At 44.3% G+C, this 27,581-nt stretch overlaps 1 protein-coding gene across 8 annotated transcripts in view; it reads right to left on the minus strand.

The window, feature by feature from the left end:
- Nucleotides 1-27,581, minus strand: part of SHANK3 (SH3 and multiple ankyrin repeat domains 3) — a 521,647-nt gene that overhangs the window by 290,649 nt on the left and 203,417 nt on the right. For all 8 annotated transcript variants that reach the window (XM_077264301.1, XM_077264298.1, XM_077264303.1 and 5 more), the window contains exon 3: nt 12,104-12,706. In XM_077264301.1, coding sequence (XP_077120416.1) covers nt 12,104-12,706 — 603 coding nt within the window. The remainder of the gene's footprint in view (nt 1-12,103; nt 12,707-27,581) is intronic.

Here is a 27,581-nt window from a genome sequence, read left to right on the forward strand (position 1 = left end):
GGGGGGGTGGCTCTTCATATGCGAGGACCACTGATATAAGTTTCCACTTATGGAGCTTTGGAGACAAACATAATGGAATAATGAAATCCCCATCTTTCGTTAGACATCAATCTCACAATCTTATCAACTTTGCAAAAAATAAAAATTGGCTGAGTTTGTTGCCATCCATGTACTATATCAATTTGGAACGTCTCGGTGAGACAACCGGAGAACGATCTGAAATCTTATTAAAGATATGAACTCATCAATCTCCAGACTGTAAATTGCTGAAGAAGGTATTTGCATCCTATAAATAAAGGATAGCGATGAGAGCAGGGATATAGCATCAGTTCGGATTCTCAAGAGGGAAGTTAAAAAAAATTGTATCTGTACCAACTTTGTGATAGTTAAACAATTAGTCAACGCAGTGTGAAATCTGTGCCAGAGGGTGATATTGCCCAGGACAACCTAATGGGATCTTCTCTGCCACAATCACATACAATAGCGATCAGCGCTTACAGAGCATCAGCTCGTGGGGCCCTGGAAGAAGACGAACATCCCATCTTTACATTTGTGGTTTAATGGCTTTGGAAAGACGAGAGCAATAGAAGAAATTACTCTTCCCCATTGTGAAAAATATGATGTTTTTGTCAAGACTCGCTTTAGTAGGGTAGATTACAAGTCCTCTGATACTTGTGAGCCCGCTTTCCCAGATTGTGGCCTGTGAAATGAATGGCTGCTGATGCCGCTTTCCTATACCTGAATAGCAGTTCCATTATATCCGGAGACATAATGTACACTGAATTGTTATGTGCACACCGCATCCTGCCGTTCCTGTGAACCGTAGGCCTTTCTTTTACCTGGATTTACTATAACAAGGTGCCAGCTGTCCATAATTTCCCCACTATTTAGATGTTTACTTAACAAGGTTCCTATTGCTTCATAGTAGCAACCTGCTCAGAGCGATTCTCATGTTGCGGATGATGACAGCTCCACCACATTCAGAGAGAGGTACCAAATCCCACTGGAACGTGACATGTGCGGCAGGTCTCTTTTATGGGGAATTCCTATAGGTCTACGTTCTGTTGTAGAAGCACCTGCAATAACCTTTATACAGTGCCCCATAACCATTAGATTATTGGCGGCTGACCCTCCAATTTCTGCGGAAACAGACGCCCTACAGTCCCGAGAGAAGAAGAATCGGTCAAGTTTCAATGGCTGATCCTTTTGTTCTTATGGGAGATGAGCCAGCAGCGGAGGAATCTGACAGTGACCCAACAAGAGATCAGCCAAGGGTTATGTAAGGTATATCAGCAGCTAGCCTCACAGCACTCCTCAGTGACCAGTGAGGCTCCTCTATCAACATGAAGCCTTCACAAAAGAAAAGAGGGTTGGCTCTTTAACTATTTTTATTACATTTGTATGAAGCAAGGAGTGCAGATTCTCTTGTCCTATGCTGGGGGTTATGGCGGCATGATCTAGCAAATAGATGCTATATCTTCATTAAATACCGGACCGTCTCACACTGCTAGACACAACCAGCAGGTGCTGCCGATCACAATGCATTCACTTATGGTTTTCTGGCCATGTTCATTGTATGAGCCTGATTGCAGCATATGCGCAGCGCATCCATAGGCTCCCGTTCTCACTACCTCCGGCAAAAGAGGCACGTGTTTGAGAGCACACCACCAAACTTATGCACAAAGTTTTCTTAGGCCACATCAATGGAATATGTACCCCAAAAAAAGGGTAAGTCTGATGTTCAGGCCATATACACACGTTGCAATTTTGCTGCGTTTTTTTTTCCGTGCGGATTTGTTAACAAAACCTGATACTCGCAAATTGAATGAGAAACCTGACATGTCATGCACAAGTCACATTTTTTTGACTTGCAGATTTGGTGCAGAAAATAATTTGCAGCATGTCCATTTTTTTTTCAACTAGCTTACATTTCTGTCTAAAAACTAATGAAAAACGCAACAAAAACTCACATCTTTAAAGTTGCGTTTTCCTGCCAAGAGATGCAGAAATTTCTGCACACAAAATACTCAGCGTGTACACATACCCCAAGGGTCACTAACATATTAAAGGGTATCTGTCATCTGTTTTTTTGCCATATAATCTGAGAGTAGCGTCATGTAGGGGCAGAGACTCTGATTCCAATGATGTGGTTCCAGAAATTGCAGAGGACGGATGTGTTTATCTGTACATTGGAAGAAAACAGCTAGTGGTAGGGGGCCTACATGGCATGAGATATAATCCTCTAGTGATAATCTCATGCTGAAAAAAGACCGATTTTATTAAACTGCACCAAGTAGTCCATTAAGTGGCATCACTGGAATCAGGGCCTCTGCCCCTACAACATGCTGCTCTCAGGTTACACAAAGAAACTTGCTTACAGATTGTCTTTAAGAGGAGGATTCCTTGCTAAAGCACTGTGGCCTGGGTCTCATTCTTACATTATTATTCAGTGAAGACATTCCCATATCATATGTCATTAAATATATGAGCACCCTATAGGTGCTATCGTTGTCAGCAGCTGCAGAAATCATTGAAATGGAAGGTGCAGATGATGAATGCGAAGTCTGAAGATCTGAGTACACAATGGAAGTTATATGCTTACAAAAGATGGGACAGGGAGCCTGCATGAGAAGGTAAATGGGGAGGATGACACCAAAGAGGATGTATATGAAAAATGATGGCTGGAAGAAGGTAGAGTCTCTGTGAAAGAAGGAAGTGACAAGGAAGACTGCAGGAGTAATGACAAAAAAAACGGTTTACTTAGAAAGATGTAATTAGGGACACTATGGATAAAGGAGACAAGTAAACTGTCAAGGAAGAAAGTCTCCAGAGAAAAAACATGAGTCTGAGGAGGAAGGAAATGACAGAGGACACTGTGGGGGTAGGAAGTGACAGAGTAGATTGTGGAGAAAGAAAGTGACAGAAGCACCTATGGAGGAAAGAAAGTGACAGAGAATACTAAGGAGGAAGGAAATGACAGTAGAGTCTGTGGAGGAAGGAAGTGACAGAGGAGTCTACAGAAATGAAGTGACAAAGGAGACTGTAGAGGAAGGAAGAGACAGAGAAGATTGCAGAAGAAAGACGTGACAGATGTCTGTGGTGGAAGTGACAGAGTGCAAAGCAAAGAAGTGACAGTAGATACTGTGGAGGGAGGAAGTGACAGAGAAGACTGTGGAGGGAGGAAGTGTCAGAGAAGACTGTGGAGGGAGGAAGTGTCAGAGAAGACTGTGGAGGAAGGAAGTGTCAGAGAAGACTGTGGAGGAAGGAAGTAACAGAGGAGACTGTGGATGAAGGAAGTGTCAGAGAAGACTGTGGATGAAGGAAGTGTCAGAGAAGACTGTGGAGGGAGGAAGTGACAGAGAAGACTGTGGAGGGAGGAAGTGTCAGAGAAGACTGTGGAGGAAGGAAGTAACAGAGGAGACTGTGGATGAAGGAAGTGTCAGAGAAGACTGTGGAGGGAGGAAGTGACAGAGAAGACTGTGGATGAAGGAAGTGTCAGAAGACTGTGGAGGAAGTGACAGACAAGACTGTGGAGGGAGGAGGAGTAAGAAGACTGTGGAGGGAGGAAGTGACAGAGAAGACTGTGGAGGAAGGAGGTGTCAGAGAAGACTGTGGAGGAAGGAAGTGTCAGAGAAGACTGTGGAGGAAGGAAGTGTCAGAGAAGACTGTGGAGGAAGGAAGTAACAGAGGAGACTGTGGATGAAGGAAGTGTCAGAGAAGACTGTGGAGGGAGGAAGTGACAGAGAAGACTGTGGAGGGAGGAAGTGTCAGAGAAGACTGTGGAGGAAGGAAGTAACAGAGGAGACTGTGGATGAAGGAAGTGTCAGAGAAGACTGTGGATGAAGGAAGTGTCAGAGAAGACTGTGGAGGGAGGAAGTGACAGAGAAGACTGTGGATGAAGGAAGTGTCAGAAGACTGTGGAGGGAGGAAGTGTCAGAGAAGACTGTGGAGGGAGGAAGTGTCAGAGAAGACTGTGGAGGGAGGAAGTGACAGAGAAGACTGTGGAGGGAGGAAGTGTCAGAGAAGACTGTGGAGGGAGGAAGTGTCAGAGAAGACTGTGGAGGAAGGAAGTAACAGAGGAGACTGTGGATGAAGGAAGTGTCAGAGAAGACTGTGGATGAAGGAAGTGTCAGAGAAGACTGTGGAGGGAGGAAGTGACAGAGAAGACTGTGGAGGGAGGAAGTGTCAGAGAAGACTGTGGAGGAAGGAAGTGTCAGAGAAGACTGTGGATGAAGGAAGTGTCAGAAGACTGTGGAGGGAGGAAGTGTCAGAGAAGACTGTGGAGGGAGGAAGTGTCAGAGAAGACTGTGGAGGAAGGAAGTAACAGAGGAGACTGTGGATGAAGGAAGTGTCAGAGAAGACTGTGGAGGGAGGAAGTGACAGAGAAGACTGTGGATGAAGGAAGTGTCAGAAGACTGTGGAGGAAGTGACAGACAAGACTGTGGAGGGAGGAGGTGTCAGAAGACTGTGGAGGGAGGAAGTGACAGAGAAGACTGTGGAGGGAGGAAGTGTCAGAGAAGACTGTGGAGGAAGGAAGTAACAGAGGAGACTGTGGATGAAGGAAGTGTCAGAGAAGACTGTGGATGAAGGAAGTGTCAGAGAAGACTGTGGAGGGAGGAAGTGACAGAGAAGACTGTGGATGAAGGAAGTGTCAGAAGACTGTGGAGGGAGGAAGTGTCAGAGAAGACTGTGGAGGGAGGAAGTGTCAGAGAAGACTGTGGAGGAAGGAAGTAACAGAGGAGACTGTGGATGAAGGAAGTGTCAGAGAAGACTGTGGAGGGAGGAAGTGACAGAGAAGACTGTGGATTAAGGAAGTGTCAGAAGACTGTGGAGGAAGTGACAGACAAGACTGTGGAGGGAGGAGGTGTCAGAAGACTGTGGAGGGAGGAAGTGACAGAGAAGACTGTGGAGGAAGGAGGTGTCAGAAGACTGTGGAGGGAGGAAGTGTCAGAGAAGACTGTGGAGGGAGGAAGTGTCAGAGAAGACTGTGGAGGGAGGAAGTGACAGAGAAGACTGTGGAGGGAGGAAGTGACAGAGAAGACTGTGGAGGGAGGAAGTGTCAGAGAAGACTGTGGAGGGAGGAAGTGTCAGAGAAGACTGTGGAGGGAGGAAGTGTCAGAGAAGACTGTGGAGGGAGGAAGTGTCAGAGAAGACTGTGGAGGGAGGAAGTGTCAGAGAAGACTGTGGAGGGAGGAAGTGACAGAGAAGACTGTGGAGGGAGGAAGTGACAGAGAAGACTGTGGAGGGAGGAAGTGACAGAGAAGACTGTGGATGAAGGAAGTGACAGAGAAGACTGTGGAGCAGAGCGGCACTGGAAATAGCAGAAGACGGAAACCACTGAGTATTGTAATACACATTACTATTTGCTAAAAGATGGAAAAATAAAAATAATAACCGGAGTGCTGCTTTAACGAAACCTAATAAGGCAATATCAGAATTGCAGGTCGTGGTCATTGCATTTTCTCTTTTATTCTAATGGTAGCATTCAGTAGCGACTGAGTGTAATCTATCATTTCACGACATGTCATGGAGGACAGCAGGCCATACATCACTGGTGGTGCTCCACCGTAATGGAAAGCACCAAGTGAAATTGATGAGCAGTATGGAAAAACTGCAGATTCTATAGATACCACTCATTTCCACAGACAGTGACCACTCATGTAAGGCTGTGCTCACATTTGTCACATCACAGAACCTAGAGCGTTTAATACTTCACTTTTATTACACCATTAAAACCAAAAATGCAGTGTAGTGCACCAAACAAGACAAAATAATAGTAAAACCTTTGAGGGTAACGCTTGTACCCGCTGGAGCAAGGAGCAGTGCCTTTTTAGCAATAAAATAATTAAGGCATTAATTTTAATGGAGAACTAATTGATAAGCCCCAACCGTCCTGCAACCAAGTTCATTTCAGGGGGACAATCGACCCTAGTGAATTGCCTAAAAATTACAAACAATGCATAATGTTCTGACTGTTTTGGGGTATAACAGCACTCAATGTATTCCACCCTAATTGATGGAAATCAGATATATTCAATTCAACCCAAATCAGAGGTACATATAGATACAGTATATACAATTCCATCCCAATTGGTGGGATACTTGGAGGATTAGGCAACTTCAAAGAAAGACGATTGAGGCTACCGTCCACCAAAGGACAATTTGTCACCTTGTCCGATACGGGTCATTCCAGCCACTTGTCCCACAGTAATATTTAGTTTGTTGGAGCATGCAAAACTAAGATGTTTGAAACTAGAAATCCTCAAAAAGACGTGTGGTCACCTTGTTCTTCCTGGGTGCCATCTACCCTATGTCCTGATCAGGACCAAAAAAACATCATTTAACTCCATCTGAATCAATGGGATACATGAAACACAGACATTTCTTAATATCCCACAGAGGAAATGGTTGAGGTAATGTCAATTAGGACCATATATTCATTGGATTCCAACCCAATAGGTGGGATTCACAAACCCAGAATATCATACAAAAGGCCAGTTCAGATTTGCAGAGGACGTTTCAACACCTTGCGATATTAGAGTATTGTCCCAATTAGGTCCATAGATCTATTAGATTAAACCCCAATGGGTGGGGTACATGGAACACAGACAGTGGATTTGCATGGTGAAAATGCGGCTGAAATTGTCACCCACAGGAGGACGCTTGTGTGTTCTTCCTATGACCACTTGCTGCTCTCCAATGAAATTAATGTGGCTTATGGAAAGCACCAAGGGAAGTCTAGAGGTTCTGTGGGCACCAGACTGTGGCTTTAGTTATTATTTGTTATGTGATATAGTAAAAGTGTATGAAAATACTTACTGATCGCTGTCTTCTGCAGCTTCCAGTGCCACTGCAGTCCACTTCTGCCCCACGTGACCTCTCTTCAGCAGTGCCGGCTCACAATGTGTGGCAGTGTTCCTTTTCCATAAAGTCTATGAGAACCAAAACAAGGCTCTATAGGCTGAAATTGAGAGAGCGACTCTCCTTCCACATACACAAACCCTAGGGTGAGCCGGTCAGTCTGTTTTCAGGTCACATGACCCAGAAGAAGACCGAAGCAGGGCTGGAAACTGGGAAAGACGAAGGTAGTATGTATTTTCATGCACTTGCACTGCATCACATACATAATTAAGATGGTGTATGGAAATAAATGCCAAGTCTATTCCAAGTATACACCATCAATAAAAAAAATAGTGACCAACCCCTTTAATGGAACATGTCAACCCATGTTTATGTTTGGGAATAGAAGTATGACTGTACAAGGCCTCGTCCTCCAGTGACAATGATACCGCTGTTGTAGATCTCAAGTGCCAGTCATGAGAAATCTAGTGTACAAGTCATATGCAAATCAGGCTGGAAGTGCACTGGGGGCGTCACTGCACTTAGACTCCTCCTTCCCAGTGCACTTCCAGCCTAATTTTCGTATGACTTGTACACTACATTTCTCATGAGTATGCCACTATTTGCACAATAAACCACAATTTCCGTATGTGAAAAGGTGCCTACAGGTTCCCTTTCATTTGCCCCTGATGGTGAGAATAGTGGGTCTGAGTGCTATTCTGCCTTGTGAATTAATGGATGCCTTGCAGACCCATCATAAGTCAATGGGATCCATCAGGATCTGCTGCAAAAGGGATAAATCGCAGTCTCAGGCAAGGATCTAGTAAAAACAGAATTCCTGAGGCCAAAGTAACCCCAGCCTTACTTGGGATGGACAATACCCCTGGGTAACATTCACGTCTCATATTGCGGATCATACAGTAAAAAATTTAATTTTAAGCAGTCTGGCTATCTATAGTACTGTTCCGTATAATCACATTGAAACACTGCCATCTATAGTGTAGTGTTACTGCTACCACTGCTGTCCATGGTACTAAGGGTAGCACTGCCATCTACAGCATCACATATGAGCAGTCCCTGACAGTATCCTGGTACAAAGCTGTCCTGCCATGCACTGCCATCTACATGCAGGATCACAGTGAAGCGTTCCCACCTCACACTGCATGGTGTGTGATCCACATATACCTGCAGAGCCAGGCCACAGCTTAGGGAAATGACACCACTGCCACCTACATGGTGTCTCTAGCAGCCCTGCAGATCACAGCGTCGTCTGGCTCATGCCATCCTGGTATTAGTAGTCAACTGCAAGCATTACAGTAAATCAGTGCGAGCTACAGCAGAATACTGTCACCCTCTCCAGCAAAAGCGATGCAGCAATTTACTGCAAGAGCCAAGGCTGACACTGCCTCTATCACCATGGATGGCACCGGGTGGTCACTGCCAGCTGGTCACACCCCTACTAGTCCATCACATGCCAGGATGTGTGCCATGTATGATGTGGGTGCCACCTCCTAGGGATCATCATTATATAGTGAGTGTACCGGCCTGGAGCACACATCCTCTGCACTATGCTGGCACAGCGCTCCAATCTACTACTGAACTTCACCAGCTGCTGCCAACTACTGCACTAGTCATTCACAGAGGACCTGAGGACAGGCAATGCAAACTCCAGGACCCGCCATCCACTGTACTCAGCACCGAACACCCACTGTACTCAGCACCCGCCATCCACTGCACCCAACACCCACTGTACTCAGCACCCGTCATCCACTGTACTCAGCACCCAACACCCACTGTACTCAGCACCCACTGCACTCAGCACCCGCCATCCACTGTACTCAGCACCGAACACCCACTGTACTCAGCACCCACTGTACTCAGCACCCGCCGTCCACTGCACCCAACACCCACTGTACTCAGCACCCGTCATCCACTGTACTCAGCACCCAACACCCACTGTACTCAGCACCCACTGCACTCAGCACCCGCCATCCACTGTACTCAGCACCCGCCATCCACTGTACTCAGCACCCGCCATCCACTGTACTCAGCACCGAACACCCACTGTACTCAGCACCCACTGTACTCAGCACCCGCCGTCCACTGCACCCAACACCCACTGTACTCAGCACCCGTCATCCACTGTACTCAGCACCCAACACCCACTGTACTCAGCACCCACTGCACTCAGCACCCGCCATCCACTGTACTCAGCACCCGCCATCCACTGTACTCAGCACCCGCCATCCACTGTACTCAGCACCCAACACCTACTGTACTCAGCACCCACTGTACTCATCACCCACCATCTACTATACTCATCACCCAATACCCACTGTACTCAGCACCCACCATCCACTGTACTCAGCACCCACTCTACTCATCACCCACCATCTACTGTACTCAGCACCCAACACCCACTGTACTCAGCACCCAACACCCACTGTACTCAGCACCTGCCATCCACTGTACTCAGCACCCGCCATCCACTGTACTCAGCACCCGCCATCCACTGTAATCAGCACCCAACACCCACTGTACTCAGCACCCACTGTACTCAGCACCCAACACCCACTGTACTCAGCACCCAACACCCACTGAACTCAGCACCCAACACCCACAGTACTCAGCACCTATCACCTAATATACCCCAGCACCCACTATACTGCCGCACACACTATACTCCAGCATCCCCTGTATCTATCTATATATATATATATATATATATATATATATATATATATATAATGTATTTGTGTACACCTATACAAATTCATAACAATTATTATACAGTGTAGAGGCTAATACACAATCAATGGATGGATGGATGGATGGATCTGCTGAGGCTACGTTCACATTTGCGTTGTGCGGCGCAGCGTCGGCGAAGCAACGCACAACGCATGCAAAGCGCATGCACATCGCAGCGTTTTGTGACGCATGCGTTCATTTTTTGCATGATTTTTGGCGCAGAAAAAACTGCATCATGCAGCGTCCTCTGCGCCCTGACAGTTGCGTCAAAATGACGCATGCGTCACAAAACGCAAGACAATGCATGTCCATGCGCCCCCCATGTTAAATATAGGGGCGCATGACGCATGCGTCGCCGCGGCTGCGCCCGAAGCTGCGCCGCACAATGCTAATGTGAACGTAGCCTCAGACACCTTGCTTACTATATGATCGCAGGTGTATGTACACTACATGCCACACACAGTATAGATTCAGCACAGATGCAGTCACACAGGGTGCACAGGGGAGCAGGCAGCACCCACATGTATACATGGAACACACATATACATAGTACACACTCACATACATGGAGAACACACACACGTACACACATGCAGCGCACACACCGTACACACTCACACACCGTACACACACATGCTGCGCACACACCGTACACACATGCAGCGCACACACCGTACACACCGTACACACACATGCAGCGCACACACCGTACACACACATGCAACGCACACACCGTACACACACATGCAGCGCACACACCGTACACACTCACACACCGTACACACACATGCAGCGCACACACCGTACACACTCACACACCGTACACACACGCAGCGCACACACCGTACACACACATGCAGCGCACACACCGTACACACATGCAGAGCACACACCGTACACACACATGCAGCGCACACACCGTACACACTCACACACCGTACACACATGCAGCGCACACACCGTACACACACACATGCAGCGCACACACCGTACACACATGCAGAGCACACACCGTACACACATGCAGAGCACACACCGTACACACTCACACACCGTACACACACGCAGCGCACACACCGTACACACACATGCAGCGCACACACCGTACACACACATGCAGCGCACACACCGTACACACATGCAGAGCACACACCGTACACACACATGCAGCGCACACACCGTACACACATGCAGAGCACACACCGTACACACACATGCAGCGCACACACCGTACACACTCACACACCGTACACACATGCAGCGCACACACCGTACACACACACATGCAGCGCACACACCGTACACACATGCAGAGCACACACCGTACACACATGCAGAGCACACACCGTACACACATGCAGAGCACACACCGTACACACATGCAGCGCACACACCGTACACACACACATGCAGCGCACACACCGTACACACATGCAGAGCACACACCGTACACACATGCAGAGCACACACCGTACACACATGCAGAGCACACACCGTACACACATGCAGAGCACACACCGTACACACTCACACACCGTACACACATGCAGAGCACACACCGTACACACTCACACACCGTACACACATGCAGAGCACACACCGTACACACTTACACACCGTACACACATGCAGAGCACACACCGTACACAGTCACACACCGTACACACATGCAGAGCACACACCGTACACACTCACACACCGTACACACATGCAGAGCACACACCGTACACTCACACACCGTACACACATGCAGAGCACACACCGTACACACTCACACACCGTACACACATGCAGAGCACACACCGTACACACACATGCAGCGCACACACGGTACACACACATGCAGCACACACCGTACACACACATGCAGCGCACACACCGTACACACACATGCAGAGCACACACCGTACACACACACATGCAGCACACACCGTACACACACATGCAGCGCACACACCGTACACACACATGCAGAGCACACACCGTACACACACATGCAGAGCACACACCGTACACACACATGCAGAGCACACACCGTACACACACATGCAGAGCACACACCGTACACACTCACACACCGTACACACATGCAGCGCACACACCGTACACACACATGCAGCACACACCGTACACACATGCAGCGCACACACCGTACACACACATGCAGAGCACACACCGTACACTCTCACACACCGTACACACATGCAGCGCACACACCGTACACACACATGCAGCACACACCGTACACACACATGCAGCGCACACACCGTACACACACATGCAGAGCACACACCGTACACACTCACACACCGTACACACTCACACACATGCAGCGCACACACCGTACACACACATGCAGAGCACACACCGTACACTCTCACACACCGTACACACATGCAGCACACACCGTACACACATGCAGCGCACACACCGTACACACATGCAGAGCACACAACGTACACACTCACACACCGTACACACACACGTACCCGCACACACTGTCCCCCCGGCTCACCGTTTGCTGCAGGTCCGGGATGCCGATCCTGATGATCACCGCGTTCCCCGATGTCTCTTCCATCCGCCGGCCGGGTGGGTCTCTGTCTGAGCCAGGGGGGTCTCTGCCTCGGTCTCTCCCCGGGGGGTCGCGGGCAGCGTGCTGCGCCGAGTCTGTGCTGGGATCTCTGTCACTTGTAGGGGAGTTGCTGGTCGGGCTGTCTCCGGTGGGGTCGGCGGTGTCTGGAATCGGGGAGCCTGTGCCGCCAGTCGGGGGATCAATGTCAATGGAGGAGCGGAATTTCTGCGTGCCAGCGGCTCCGTGCTCTCCGTTCTCGGTGTCCCCGATGCCGGGCTCCTCTCCGCTGTCTGAGTCTGGGGAGTCTCTGATGATGTCGGGGTGTCTGTCCCTGGTGACGGGGCTTCTCCCTCTTCGGGGGGACTGTCCCAATGGCTCCGGGGTCTTTGGGTCTCCCCCGGGAGAGGAGCGGAGAGTGCGGGGAGCCCCGAGATCCCTCGGGGGCCCCTTGGGGGGGCTGGGTGAGGGGGGTCCGGTCCGCTCCGGGAGCTCAGGAACCGGAGACACAACATGAGCAGGAGAGGGGGAGGAGCGGAGAGACTGCATCTAATAGAGAGAGGGGGAGAGAGGGGGTGAGAGACAGCACACACTGCATGTAATACAGGGGAGAGCTGCAGGGAGCAGGGGCGCCATGCCTGAGGGAGAGCATGGAGGCGGCAGAGCAGGGGGACACTGCAGCCACGGCTAATACCACGGCTAATACCACGGCAACCGGCCACAGCGCCGGCAGCAGCCATAGGACTATGGCCAGTCAGAAAGGGCGGGAGGGGAGAAGTCTCCTGCACCTCATGGAGGAGAACAGTGTGACTGGCACCCTGATCGTACACTGCAATGCCAGGGCTGGAGCATGGCAGCGGGTGTGTGTGATACAGAGGGGACTTGTCTGTGTGTGTGTATCACCCCCTGTATATATGTGTACACTACACTGTGTTTATAATCACCCCCTGCATGGGAATATACTGTATATTGATAGATACTGTCTGTATAGCTATCACCCACTGCATGTATATACACAACCACACTAGGAAATATTGGAGACTGCAATACCAGGGCTGGAACATGGCAGCACCTGTATGTAATGCAGAGGGGGAGATCCAGGAGACAGTACACTCAAAGCTATAGTAGTCACTAATGTTAGTGCCAAAGCATGCCAGCAGGTATATAGCGTACAGAGGTGTATATGGTACAGAGGTGTATGTATATATGGTACAGATGTGTATAGTACAGAGGTGTATGTATATATGGTACAGAAGTGTATATGGTACAGAGGTGTATGTATATATCGTACAGAGGTGTATATGGTACAGAGGTGTATGTATATATGGTACAGAGGTGTATATGGTACAGAGGTATATGTATATATGGTACAGATGTGTATATGGTACAGAGGTGTATGTATATATGGTACAGATGTGTATATGGTACAGAGGTGTATGTATATATCGTACAGAGGTGTATATGGTACAGAGGTATATGTATATATGGTACAGAGGTGTATGTATATATGGTACAGATGTGTATATGGTACAGAGGTGTATGAGTATATGGTACAGATGAGTGTGTATATAGTACAGAGGTGTATGTGTATATTGTACAAAGGTGTATGTATATAGTACAGTGGTGTATGTGTATATATTACAGAGGTATGTTTATATAGTACGGAGGTGTATATAGTGCAGAGATGTATGTATATGGTATAGAGGTGTATACAGTACAGATGTGTATGTGCTATAGAGGTGTATATAGTACAGAGGTGTATGTGTATATAGTACAGAGGTGTATGTGTATATGGTATAGAGGTGTATATAGTACAGAGGTGCATGTGTATATAGTACAGAGGTGTATATGGTATACACACACCTCTACTATATACACATACACCTCTGGACCATATATACATACACCTCTGGACCACATACACACACCCCTTTACTATATACACATAGACCTCTGTACCATATCTCTACCCTCATTTATCTTCCCATTTTTTGAGGTACATGCTGTCAGACTCTACATCCCCTTCTCCCTGCAAGTGGCGGTTATGTATAGTCTTCCCGGGCCCCTCCATTCAGTTCCTTGATCACTTTGCCACCTGGCTTCTACATTTTCTATCTTATGACATCCCCACCTTCATCATGGGAGACTTTAACATCCCCATTGGTTTACCCCTCTCCCCATCTGCCACTCACCTTTTATCTCTAACCTCCTCCTTTGGCCTTTTGCAGCTTACTAACTCTCCTACGCATGAAGATGGAAATGCCCTGGACCTGGCCTCCCGGCTCTGCTCAGTGTATGATTTTACCAACTACCCTCTCCCGTTCTCTGACCACAACCTTCTTTCATTCTCTGTTAAGTACTGTCATCCCACTCAGGACACCCCCACTTTCCATACTTATAGAAATATACACACCATTAATTAACACTGCAAAGTGCCCAGGATGAAGTTGCACCTCCTATACATATAACAACTTGGCACAGACAGTGACAACCCTGACACAGGCTGCAAAAACATTTCCTACAGCGGAGCTCCAGGTGCGCTGAACGTCTGTGGAGAAAATTCAATCTGGCCAAAGAGTTGATCAATTATAAGTTTATGCTTAAAACATACAACTCTGCCCATCACCTCTCCAAACAAACATACTTCAACACCCTTATCACCTCACTATCAAACAATCCTAAACTCTCTTTGACACTTTGCATCCCCTCCTTAATCCAAGAGTGCAGACCCCAACCACAAATCTCAGAGCTGATAATCTGGCCAATTATTTGAGAGAAAATGAGAGAAGTGAGGTGCTGCTGCAGTATGAGGCTGTGTATAGAGAAGATTGAAGCGCTGGAGGTGGAGGCTGTGTATAAGGCCACATTCACATGTTCAGTATTTGGTCAGTATTTTACCTCAGCATTTATAAGCCAAAGCCACGAATGGGAGAGAAATACAGAAGTGGTGACGTGTTTCTAATAAACTATTCCTCTGATTGTTTTACTCCAAGTTTTAGCTTACAAATACTGAGGTAAAAATACTGACCAAATAATGTGTGAACGAGGTCTAATACAGGAGTAGATGACACACAGGTATATACTATATACAGGAGGAGATTGCTAGTATAGAAAGGTAGGAGACAAAAAAGCGCAAATAGGGTCTTATCCCCAGGATTGTTTCCAATCAATTATGAGAGAACTGCTCACCTGGTGGTACAAGGTAAGAGCGTGTAGTTGTCAGCTGCTGCAGATCCACAGGTCGGCGTTGCGACCTCTCAGAATCGTTATAATAGATGAATGTGGATAAAATCCGCGCTGCTGCGACAAATGATGGATCCAAATATAGTTATAAGATGTTCGGGTGGTTTATTCAACGCGTTTCGAAGCTCATGGCTTCTTCAGGATGTTTCCACAGAAAGGTATACAGTTAGGTCCATATATATTTGGACAGAGACAACATTTTTCTAGTTTTGGTTATAGACATTACCACAATGAATTTTAAACAAAACAATTCAGATGCAGTTGAAGTTCAGACTTTCAGCTTTCATTTGAGGGTATCCACATTAAAATTGGATGAAGGGTTTAGGAGTTTCAGCTCCTTAACATGTGCCACCCTGTTTTTAAAGGGACCAAAAGTAATTGGACAATTGACTCCAAGGCTATTTCATGGACAGGTGTGGGCAATCCCTTCGTTATGTCATTCTCAATTAAGCAGATAAAAGGCCTGGAGTTGATTTGAGGTGTGGTGCTTGCATTTGGAAGGTTTTGCTGTGAAGTAAACTTGCGGTCAAAGGAGCTCTCCATGCAGGTGAAACAAGCCATCCTTAAGCTGCGAAAACAGAAAAAACCCATCCGAGAAATTGCTACAATATTAGGAGTGGCAAAATCTACAGTTTGGTACATCCTGAGAAAGAAAGAAAGCACTGGTGAACTCATCAATGCAAAAAGACCTGGGCGCCCACGGAAGACAACAGTGGTGGATGATCGCAGAATAATCTCCATGGTGAAGAGAAACCCCTTCACAACAGCCAACCAAGTGAACAACACTCTCCAGGAGGTCGGCATATCTATATCCAAATCTACCATAAAGAGAAGACTGCATGAAAGTAAATACAGAGGGTTCACTGCACGGTGCAAGCCACTCATAAGCATCAAGAATAAAAAGGCTAGACTGGACTTTGCTAAAAAAAACAACTAAAAAAGCCAGCACAGTTCTGGAGGAACATTCTTTGGACAGATGAAACCAAGATCAACCTCTACCAGAATGATGGAAAGAGAAAAGTATGGCGAAGGAGTGGTACAGCTCATGATCCAAAGCATACCACATCATCTGTAAAACACGGCGGAGGCAGTGTGATGGCTTGGGCATGCATGGCTGCCAGTGGTACTGGGTCACTAGTGTTTATTGATGATATGACACAGGACAGAAGCAGCCGAATGAATTCTGAGGTATTCAGAGACATACTGTGTGCTCAGATCCAGCCAAATGCAGCAAAACTGATTGGTCGTCGTTTCATACTACAGATGGATAATGACCCAAAACATGAAGCCAAAGCAACCCAGGAGTCTATTAAAGCAAAGAAGTGGAATATTCTTGAATGGCCAAGTCAGTCACCTGATCTCAACCCAATTGAGCATGCATTTCACTTGTTAAAGACTAAACTTCAGACAGAAAGGCCCACAAACAAACAGCAACTGAAAACCACTGCAGTGAAGGCCTGGCAGAGCATCAAAAAGGAGGAAACACAGCGTCTGGTGATGTCCATGAGTTCAAGACTTCAGGCAGTCATTGCCAACAAAGGGTTTTCAACCAAGTACTAGAAATGAACATTTTCTTTAAAATTATTTAATCTGTCCAATTACTTTTGGTCCCTTTAAAAACAGGGAGGCACATGTTAAGGAGCTGAAACTCCTAAACCCTTCATCCAATTTTAATGTGGATACCCCCAAATGAAAGCTGAAAGTCTGAACTTCAACTGCATCGGAATTGTTTTGTTTAAAATTCATTGTGGTAATGTCTATAACCAAAATTAGAAAAATGTTGTCTGTGTCCAAATATATATGGACCTAACTGTATATAAACCACATCTTATAACTATATTTGGATCCATCATTTGTCGCAGCAGCGCGGATTTTATCCACATTCATCTATTATAACGATACAGGAGGAGATGACATACAGGTATATACTATATACAGGAGGACACAATCCAAGCAGAAAAAGATGGTGAGCATATGCCAATAATAAAATTTCAATGACTTTATTAATGATGATATACAAAAAAAGAAAGAAAATAATAAGATTTAAAAAATGAAGATACAAATGCACAATATAACTGCCCAGCCGGGTAGTAAATCCCTATATATAAGTTAAATGTCTCAACAATTTGCCAGTCATATGGCTAAGGTATCAAAGATTAGGGTTATACTTCATATAGTTATATACGGTAACCATATTACTCGGGAACACATATATTCAATACCTTAAGGTGGCCAATCCCAGCCTACATCCTTACTTCTTAGGTGTTCCCAAAATATTATTTAATATATTACCCTAATTTTTAAACTAAATAAGAGACTTAAAGTTGATGCAAACATTCAAAAAATGTCCAACAGAAAGACTGCTATGTTTACATTTCTCCTCAATAAAAAAGGTTCCACTATATTGCTATAAGATATTCAGAGTACATGCCATAAATATAATCTCTCAGGTAAAGTGCTTAGTGCACTTGGGGGACCCACGCTGCTTAACCAGGTCGTACACCCCTTTCATTTATGCAAACTTAAACTGATCTCCTCCCTTTTAGGTGTGACCATTGCTATGACTGCTATATTTGAGAACTTCATCTTACTCATTTAAGTATACATGTAAAATATAGCTTATGTGAAATTTTGATTAAGCACTAAGCACTTTACCTGAGAGATTATATTTATGGCATGTACTCTGAATATCTTATAGCAATATAGTGGAACCTTTTTTATTGAGGAGAAATGTAAACATAGCAGTCTTTCTGTTGGACATTTTTTGAATGTTTGCGTCAACTTTAAGTCTCTTATTTAGTTTAAAAATTAGGGTAATATATTAAATAATATTTTGGGAACACCTAAGAAGTAAGGATGTAGGCTGGGATTGGCCACCTTAAGGTATTGAATATATGTGTTCCCGAGTAATATGGTTACCGTATATAACTATATGAAGTATAACCCTAATCTTTGATACCTTAGCCATATGACTGGCAAATTGTTGAGACATTTAACTTATATATAGGGATTTACTACCCGGCTGGGCAGTTATATTGTGCATTTGTATCTTCATTTTTTAAATCTTATTATTTTCTTTCTTTTTTTGTATATCATCATTAATAAAGTCATTGAAATTTTATTATTTGCATATGCTCCCCATCTTTTTCTGCTTGGATTGTGTATTGGTGTGGGAAGCGCCACAGTTTAGGCCTGTTTGTGTATAGGTTTATATACAGGGAGATGACATTTTACCTCAGTATTTATAAGTCAAAACAACGAGTTGGAGAAAAATACAGAAGTAGTGACATGTTTCTAATAAACTTTTCCTCTGATTGTTTTACTCCAAGTTTTAGCTTACAAATACTGAGGTAAAAATACTGACCAAATAACGTGTGAACGAGGTCTAATACAGGAGAAGATGACACACAGGTACATACTATATACAGGATTTATTGACATACAGGTATATACTATATACAGTAGGAGATGACATACAGGTATATACAGGAGTAGATGACACACAGGTACATACTATATACAGGAGGAGATGACATACAGGTATATACAATATACAGGAGGAGATGACATACAGGTATATACTGTATACAGGAGCAGATAACACAAGTACATACAGTACTATATACAGGAGATGACACACAGGTATATACTATATACAGGAGGAGATGACATACAGATATATACTATATACAGGAGCAGATGACACAAGTACATACTATATACAGGAGGAGATGACATACAGGTATATACTATATACAGGAGGAGATGACATACAGGTATATACTATATACAGGGGAGATGACATACAGTTGTATACTATATACAGGAGCAGATGACACAGGTGTGTACTATATATATGATGAGATGACATACAGGTATATACTATATACAGGAGGAGATGACATACAGGTACATACTATATACAGGGGAGATGACATACAGGTATATACTATATATAGTGAAGATGACATACAGTTATATACTATATACAGGAGCAGATGACATACAGGTGTATACTATACAGGAGGAGATGACATACAGGTATATACTATATATAGGAGGAAATGACATACAGGTGTATACTATATACAGGAGGAGATGACACGTAGGTATATGCTATATACAGGAGGAGATGACACAGGTATATACTATGTACAGGAGGAGATGACATACAGGTATATACTATATATAGGAGCAGATGACATACAGGTGTATACTATATATAGGAGGAGATGACATACAAATGTATACTATACACAGGAGGAGATGACACAGGTATATACTATCTACAGGAGCAGATGACATACAGGTGTATACTATATATAGGAGGAGATGACATACAGGTATATACAGGAGGAGATGACACATAGGTATATACTATATATAGGAGGAGATGACACAGGTACAGTGCCTTGCAAAAGTATTCAGCCCCCTGGAACTTTTCAACCTTTTCCCACATATCATGTTTCAAACATAAAGACACCAAATGTAAATTATAGGTGAAGAATCAACAATAAATGGAACACAATTGTGAAGTTGAACAAAATTTATTGGTTATTTTAAATTTTTGTGGAAATTCAAAAACTGAATAGTGGGGCGTGCAATATTATTCGGCCCCTTTAACTTAATACTTTGTTGCGTCACCTTTTGCTGCGATTACAGCTGCAAGTCGCTTGGGGTATGTCTCTCAGTTTTGTACATCGAGAGACTAAAATTCTTGCCCATTCTTCCTTGGCAAACAGCTCGAGCTCAGTGAGGTTAGATGGAGATCATTTGTGAACAGCAGTTTTCAGCTCTTTCCACAAATTCTCGATTGGATTGAGGTCTGGACTTTGACTTGGCCATTCTAACACCTGGATACGTTTATTTGCGAACCGTTCCATTGTAGATTTTGCTTTATGTTTGGGATCATTGTGTTGTTGGAAGACAAATCTCCATCTCAGTCTCATGTCTTTCGCAGACTCCCAACAGGTTTTCTTCAAGATTGGTCCTGTATTTGGCTCCATCCATCTTCCCATCAATTTTAACCATCTTCGTTGTCCCTGCTGAAGAAAAGCAGGCCCAAACCATGATGCTGCCACCACCATGTTTGACAGTGGGGATGGTGTGTTCAGGGTGATGAGCTGTGTTGCCTTTATGCCAAACATATCGTTTGGCATTGTTGCCAAAAGTTCAATTTTGGTTTCATCTGACCAGAGCACATTCTTCCACATGTTTGGTGTGTCTTCCAGGTGGCTTGTTGCAAACTTTAAACGACACTTTTTATGGATATCTTTGAGAAATAGCTTTCTTCTTGCCACTCTTCCATAAAGGCCAGATTTGTGCAGGTTACGACTGATTGTTGTCCTATGGACAGACTGTCCCACCTCAGCTGTAGATCTCTACAGTTCATCCAGAGTGATCATGGGCCTCTTGGCTGCATCTCTGATCAGTCTTCTCCTCGTTTGAGATGAAAGTTTAGAGGGACGGCCGGGTCTTGATAGATTTGCAGTGGTATGATACGCCTTCCATTTCAATATGATCGCTTTCACAGTGCTCCTTGAGATGGTTAAAGTTTTGGAAATCATTTTGTATCCAAATCCGGCTTTAAACTTCTCCACAACAGTATCACGGACCTGCCTGTTGTGTTCCTTGGTCTTCATGATGCTCTCTGTGCTCCAATCAGAACCCTGAGACGATCACAGAGCAGGTGCATTTATACGGAGACTTGATTACACACAGGTGGATTATATTTAGCATCATTAGGCATTTAGGACAACATTGGATCATTCAGAGATCCACAATGAACTTCTGGAGTGAGTTTGCTGCACTGAAAGTAAAGGGGCCGAATAGTATTGCACGCCCCACTTTTCAGTTTTTGAATTTCCACAAAAATGTAAAATAACCAATAAATTTCGTTCAACTTCACAATTGTGTTCCACTTGTTGATTCTTCACCAAAAAATTAAATTTGGTATCTTTATGTTTGAAGAATGATATGTGGGAAAAGGTTGAAAAGTTCCAGGGGGCCGAATACTTTCGCAAGGCACTGTATATACTATATACAGGAGGAGATGACATACAGGTATATACTATATACAGGAGGAGATGACATTCAGGTATACACTATATACAGGAGGAGATGACATACAGGTATATACTATATACAGGAGGAGATGACATACAGGTATATACAGGGGAGATGACATACAGGTATATACTGAGGGGAAACTGACAGGTGTGATGTCAAAATGACAGGTGTTAGGGGGGGAAAATGAGAGGAGTGAGGGGAAAATGAGAGGAGTGATGGGAAAATAAGAGTATTGAGGTGCTATAACTAACCACAGTTAGTTACTATGCCTGGGCAACGCCGGGCTCTTCAGCTAGTACATTATATATGTATATATACACACACTACAAGACACTGAACAATCAAATCTATAGCATGACAGCAGTATATATATATATATATATATATATATATATATATATATATATATATATACACATATATATTATAAGAGCCTGCAGAATGAAATCTGGAGCATGGCAGCAGGTGTATGTAATACAGAGAGGGAGATATGTGAACTGTATATAATGAGTCATGTATGCGAGTACAATACCAGGGCTGGAGTGGGTGTATATAATACAGAGGGGGAGATATGTGATCTGTATATATAATGGGAGACGAGAGACTGCAATACCAGAGCTTCAGCATGCCAGCAGGTGTATATAATATAGGGGGAAATATAAGGGGTTGCACATAAAATGGTAATCTGCAATTCCAGGCCTGGATCATGGCATCAGGTGTAAGTAGTACAGAATGAGAGACATAGGAGACTGTAAAGCCAAGGCTGAAAATTGGCAACAAAGTATATGTAATACAGACGGGGAGATTTGTGAAGTATATACTATAAAACATACATAAGACGATTGCAATACCAGGGCTGATGCATGGCAATAGGTATATGTAATACAGAGGGGATGATACAAGGGTCTGCACATGTTTCGATATGGGAGACTGCACCCATAGGGCCAATACATGTGACTAAAAAGATCAGCAAGTGTATTGTATGTGGATATTTATAGTGCCGAGCTCATGAAGACAGGAAGTTATCACTGTCTGTCATATATAACACAAAATGTAACTAGGTACAATGATTGGGTCTGTCCCATATTAAAGCGAACCTTCAGCCTGTCACTGAAAATTGGCTATACATTTGTCATGTATAATCAGTCTAACCGGTGACCTCCATTTTACGCCCACAAAGTCTGCCCTACTGTACCTGGTACTGTAGAGGTGTGTTTCAGGCTTAAAGGGAACCTGTCATGTCCAAAAAGGCTTTTTCCCTAAAGATACATACAGCCGTATAATTGATTGATAGCCTGCTTTGCACGCTGCACCAGTGCCCACTTTCACAGTGTAGTGAGTAGTGACTTTAAGGCCACATGCACACATTGCGTATTTGGTGCGTTTTTACCTCAGTATTTGTAAGCCAAAACCAGGAGTGGGAGATAAATCCAGAAGTGGTGCATATGTTTCTATTATACTTTTCCTCTGATTTTTCCACTCCTGGTTTTGTCTTATAAATATTGAGGTAAAAAACTGATGAAATAAGCAACATGTGCACATGGGCTTATTGTTTTCTGCACCACCCCAACTGGAAGCGAGCTACTGCAGTTAAAATAACTCCTTATTTTCGTCCTGTAGCCGCTGCTCCAGTATGTCGGCTTAATAGAATTTAAACGTTATTTACTAGCAGACTAGCACTATTTCTGCAGGTAATAGTGCGTCTGGCCATGACAGAATCCCTATAACACGCCTACCTTTGCCACTGCAGTGGTACAGCTGAGGTGGTAGCAAGAGGGCACCAGGTAGGGTGACTGACTATACATGACACATAGTCACTTTTTGGTACCTGGGTGTAAGGGTGCTTTACATTTTTCATTTGATTAAACCACTGTTTCCCAATCTCCAGTCCTCACGGCCCCCAACAGATCATGTTTTCAAGATTCTCTTAGTATTGGGCTATGTGTACACGTCAGGATTTCTGGCAGAAATTTTCCTGACAAAAACCAGACATTTCTGCCAGAAATCTGCATGCGTTTTTACCGCGTTTTGGACGCATTTTTTGTGCGTTTTTTGTGCGTTTTTTCCCAATGCATAGAATAGCGGGAAAAACGTGAAAAAAACACAATTAATGAACATGCTGCTTTTTTTACCGCGATGCACCATGTGCACAAAACATGCAGAATGCATTCTAAATGATAGGATGCATAATGTATGCATTTTTAATGAGTTTTTATAGCGTTTTTAACACGAAAAAAACCTGAACGTGTGCACATACCCTTACAGTAGAGAGAACCTGTGGCCATTTCTGATGCCTTGATAATAATTCCATCACCTCTATTAGGCTGGTTTCAGACTTGTGTTCGGCAGGGCTGCAGGTGAAAGCCTTCTTCCTCCGTTAAGCCCCGCCCACTGCTGCACCTCTTCCTTAAGCTCCGCCTACATCTGCCTGCGTCCTGCGTACCTATCTTTAACATTGAAAAAAAAAAGGAGAAAGTAAATCTCCAGCGTGAAACTTGGATAAAAGTTCAATTTATTTAGATAAATCCATTAAAATCCTTGTAGACCATGATTAAGACCTTAACAAGTCAAAACGCGTTGGTCGTATCATGTGCCCCATCATTTGCTGTACCACTATGAAACAAGGATTTTAATGGATTTGTCTAAATAAATTGAACTTTTATCCACGTTTCATGCTAGAGATTTACTTCCTCCTTTTTTTTCTGTTGTGGACAACGCCTCTGATCCAGGCACCTCCTTGCATGAATTTCATTCTGAGTCAATCAAGACTTTTGATCCTGAGCAAACTTGCACACAAGGACTTCTGTTTCAAACTGGTGAGCTGAATTTTTTCCCCTTCCCTTTTTTCCTTTGCATACATATCTTTAACATTGGGTACGCAGGCCATGCGGATGTATGTGGATGTCTCCGCATGCATCATCTTGACGCTGCGCTGACCTGCGTCGAACGCAACATGTTGCATTTTGTTGCGGTCGGCACAGCGTCAAAACGACGCATGAGAAGGCATCCGCATACATCCGCATGGCCTGCGTACCCAATGTTAAAGATAGGGTACGCAGGACACATGCAGACGTAGGCGGAGCTGAAGGAAGAGGTGCGGCAGTGGGCGGGGCTTAACGGAGGAAGAAGGCTGCCATCCACAGCCCTGCCGAACGCTAGTGTGAAGCTACCCTAATACTAATGATCTGATGGGGGCCACTGGGACTGGAGTTTGGGAATGACAACAAGTCACACACCATTTTGCTGTGTTTTCAATAATCATGATTTTCTGCACCATAAAATTAGTGTAAAGTCGGTTTTAGGGATGTTGCTGTGTTCTCCAAATGCAGCATCTCCCACAGCCTTCTCTATGGGACTTGAAATATGAAAAAAATATAATAAAAAACAAAGCACCAAACACACTCATAAAAAAATAGAATGAAAGCGCTTGTAGTAAACACTTGAAATACGTGTCGTTTTTAATGCATTCAGAAACGCTGTGGAAGGAGCCCTCCGGATGGTCGCAAAGGGTAAATCCACAGGTCATGAAGTAGTTAATGTACGTAACTGAAAAAAAAGTAATATTTTAGCAGCATTCTGTCTCTAAATGTTAGCCCAGGTGGCAGCTTTCATTACATATTACCCTATATGTACTATTGTGGGGGCGCTAAAAGAAGCTGTATACAATAAGAACAGCATGAGTGCAGTATTAATAGATTGAAATCCAGTGATAGGATGCATTTAGTGAAAAGGCTGCCTCTCAAAGCAGGAAAAACAATCCAGTTCTAGCCACTCATTGTCGTGCAATGGGACAAAAGGAATAGATTTCTTTAATAAACAAAATCCTATAGAAAGATCATCTGATATAAAATGATCAGTGCAATCCCACTGAAAGAATAGAAGGGCAGTTGTAGGACGCATGGCATTGAATGGAGGAGCATAAGAGTGGAAATAGGGAGTTCACCTCTTGACTATGGTATTGTATGTACTACAGTATATACAACTTTTATACAGAGGAGATCGGCTGAAGATTATAGATTATTTTGAAGGACAATGCAGCTGATTAGAAAAAGTGGAATTGTTATAGTAAATAGATAAACTAGATAGAAAATGGGTGCAGGTGCAAACTGGCCCAGGACATTAGGAGAAAATCATTTTTGCAATTGGGTTTCATTAAACTTTTTTGCACCATTTGCCTTCTATAGCCTCTCTTGTCTATTGTTGGCGCCAGAAGGAGTTACCGGGGGTTGGCCACATTATTTTTATTTTCTCAGATGTTTTGGGACATGATTTTGTGGCACTTGATATTATACAGATCATATAACAAGTTCTTTCCCTGTTCTTGTTAGTACAGTTTCCAAATACTGCACAGCTCCTGTGTCCATAAAATGGCTGCTGATGGAGGAACATGTGACCAGACCTCTCCATCAGCCTTGTCCAATTAAAAGCGCCACATGAGAAAACTGCTTTTCTATTGGAGGCGGCTGATGTACAGGTCTGGTCACATGCTCCTTCAGTAGCAGCCATTGTTTGGACTGGAGAGCTGTGCTGTCTGTGAGGAAAGTTGCACTAACAGGCACAGGAGGAGAAGCTGTCATATTGTGGTAGATCGGCTCACTCCGCTGCTCACAGACGTAGACACAGCAACGCTGTCTCTTTAACCCCTTCATGACCCAGCCTATTTTGGCCTTAATGACCTTGCCATTTTTTGCAATTCTGACCAGTGTCCCTTTATGAGGTAATAACTCAGGAACGCTTCAACGGATCCTTGCGGTTCTGAGATTGTTTTTTCGTGACATATTGGGCTTCATGTTAGTGGTAAATTTAGGTCGATAATTTCTGAGTTTATTTGTGAAAAAATTTTTTTTTGCTAGGAAGTTATAAGGGTTAAAATTTGACCAGTGATTTCTCATTTTTACAACAAAATTTACAAAACCATTTTTTTTAGGGACCACCTCACATTTGAAGTCAGTTTGAGGGTTCTATATGGCTGAAAATACCCAAAAGTGACACCATTCTAAAAACTGCACCCCTCAAGGTGCTCAAAACCACATTCAAGAAGTTTATTAACCCTTCAGGTGTTTCACAGCAGCAGAAGCAACATGGAGGGGAAAAATTAACATTTAACTTTTTAGTCACAAAAATGATCTTTTCGCAACAATTTTTTTATTTTCCCAAGGGTAAAAGGAGAAACTGGACCACGAATGTTGTTGTCCAATTTGTCCTGAGTACGCTGATACCTCATATGTGGGGGTAAACCACTGTTTGGGCGCACGGCAGGGCTCGGAAGGGAAGGAGCGCCATTTGACTTTTTGAATGAAAAACTGGCTCCAATCTTTAGCGGACACCATGTCGCGTTTGGAGAGCCCCCGTGTGCCTAAACATTGGAGCTCCCCCACAAGTGACCCCATTTTGGAAACTAGACCCCCCAAGGAACTTATCTAGAAGCATAGTGAGCACTTTAAACCCCCAGGTGCTTCACAAATTAATCCGTAAAAATGAAAAAGTACTTTTTTTCACACAAAATTTCTTTTAGCCTCAATTTTTTCATTTTCACATGGGCAACAGGATAAAATGGATCCTAAAATTTGTTGGGCAATTTCTCCTGAGTACGCCGATACCTCATATGTGGGGGTAAACCACTGTTTGGGTGCACGGCAAGGCTCGGAAGGGAAGGCGCGCCATTTGACTTTTTGAATGGAAAATTAGCTCCAATCGTTAGTGGACACCATGTCGCGTTTGGAGAGCCCCTGTGTGCCTAAACATTGGAGCTCCCCTACAAGTGACCCCATTTTGGAAACTAGACCCCCCAAGAAACTAATCTAGATGCATAGTGAGCACTTAAAACCCCCAGGTGCTTCACAGAAGTTTATAACGCAGAGCCATGAAAATAAAAAAAATATTTTTCTTTCCTCAAAAATGAATTTTAGCCCGGAGTTTTTTATTTTCCCAAGGATAATAGGAGAAATTGGACCCCAAATGTTGTTGTCCAGTTTGTCCTGAGTACGATGATACCCCATATGTGGGGGTAAACCACTGTTTGGGCGCACGGCAGGGCTCGGAAGGGAAGGCACGCCATTTGGCTTTTTGAATGGAAAATTAGCTTCAATCATTAGCGGACACCATGTCGCGT

The sequence above is a fragment of the Ranitomeya variabilis genome, chromosome 5 (assembly GCF_051348905.1).
Source record: "Ranitomeya variabilis isolate aRanVar5 chromosome 5, aRanVar5.hap1, whole genome shotgun sequence".
Lineage (NCBI taxonomy): Eukaryota > Metazoa > Chordata > Amphibia > Anura > Dendrobatidae > Ranitomeya > Ranitomeya variabilis.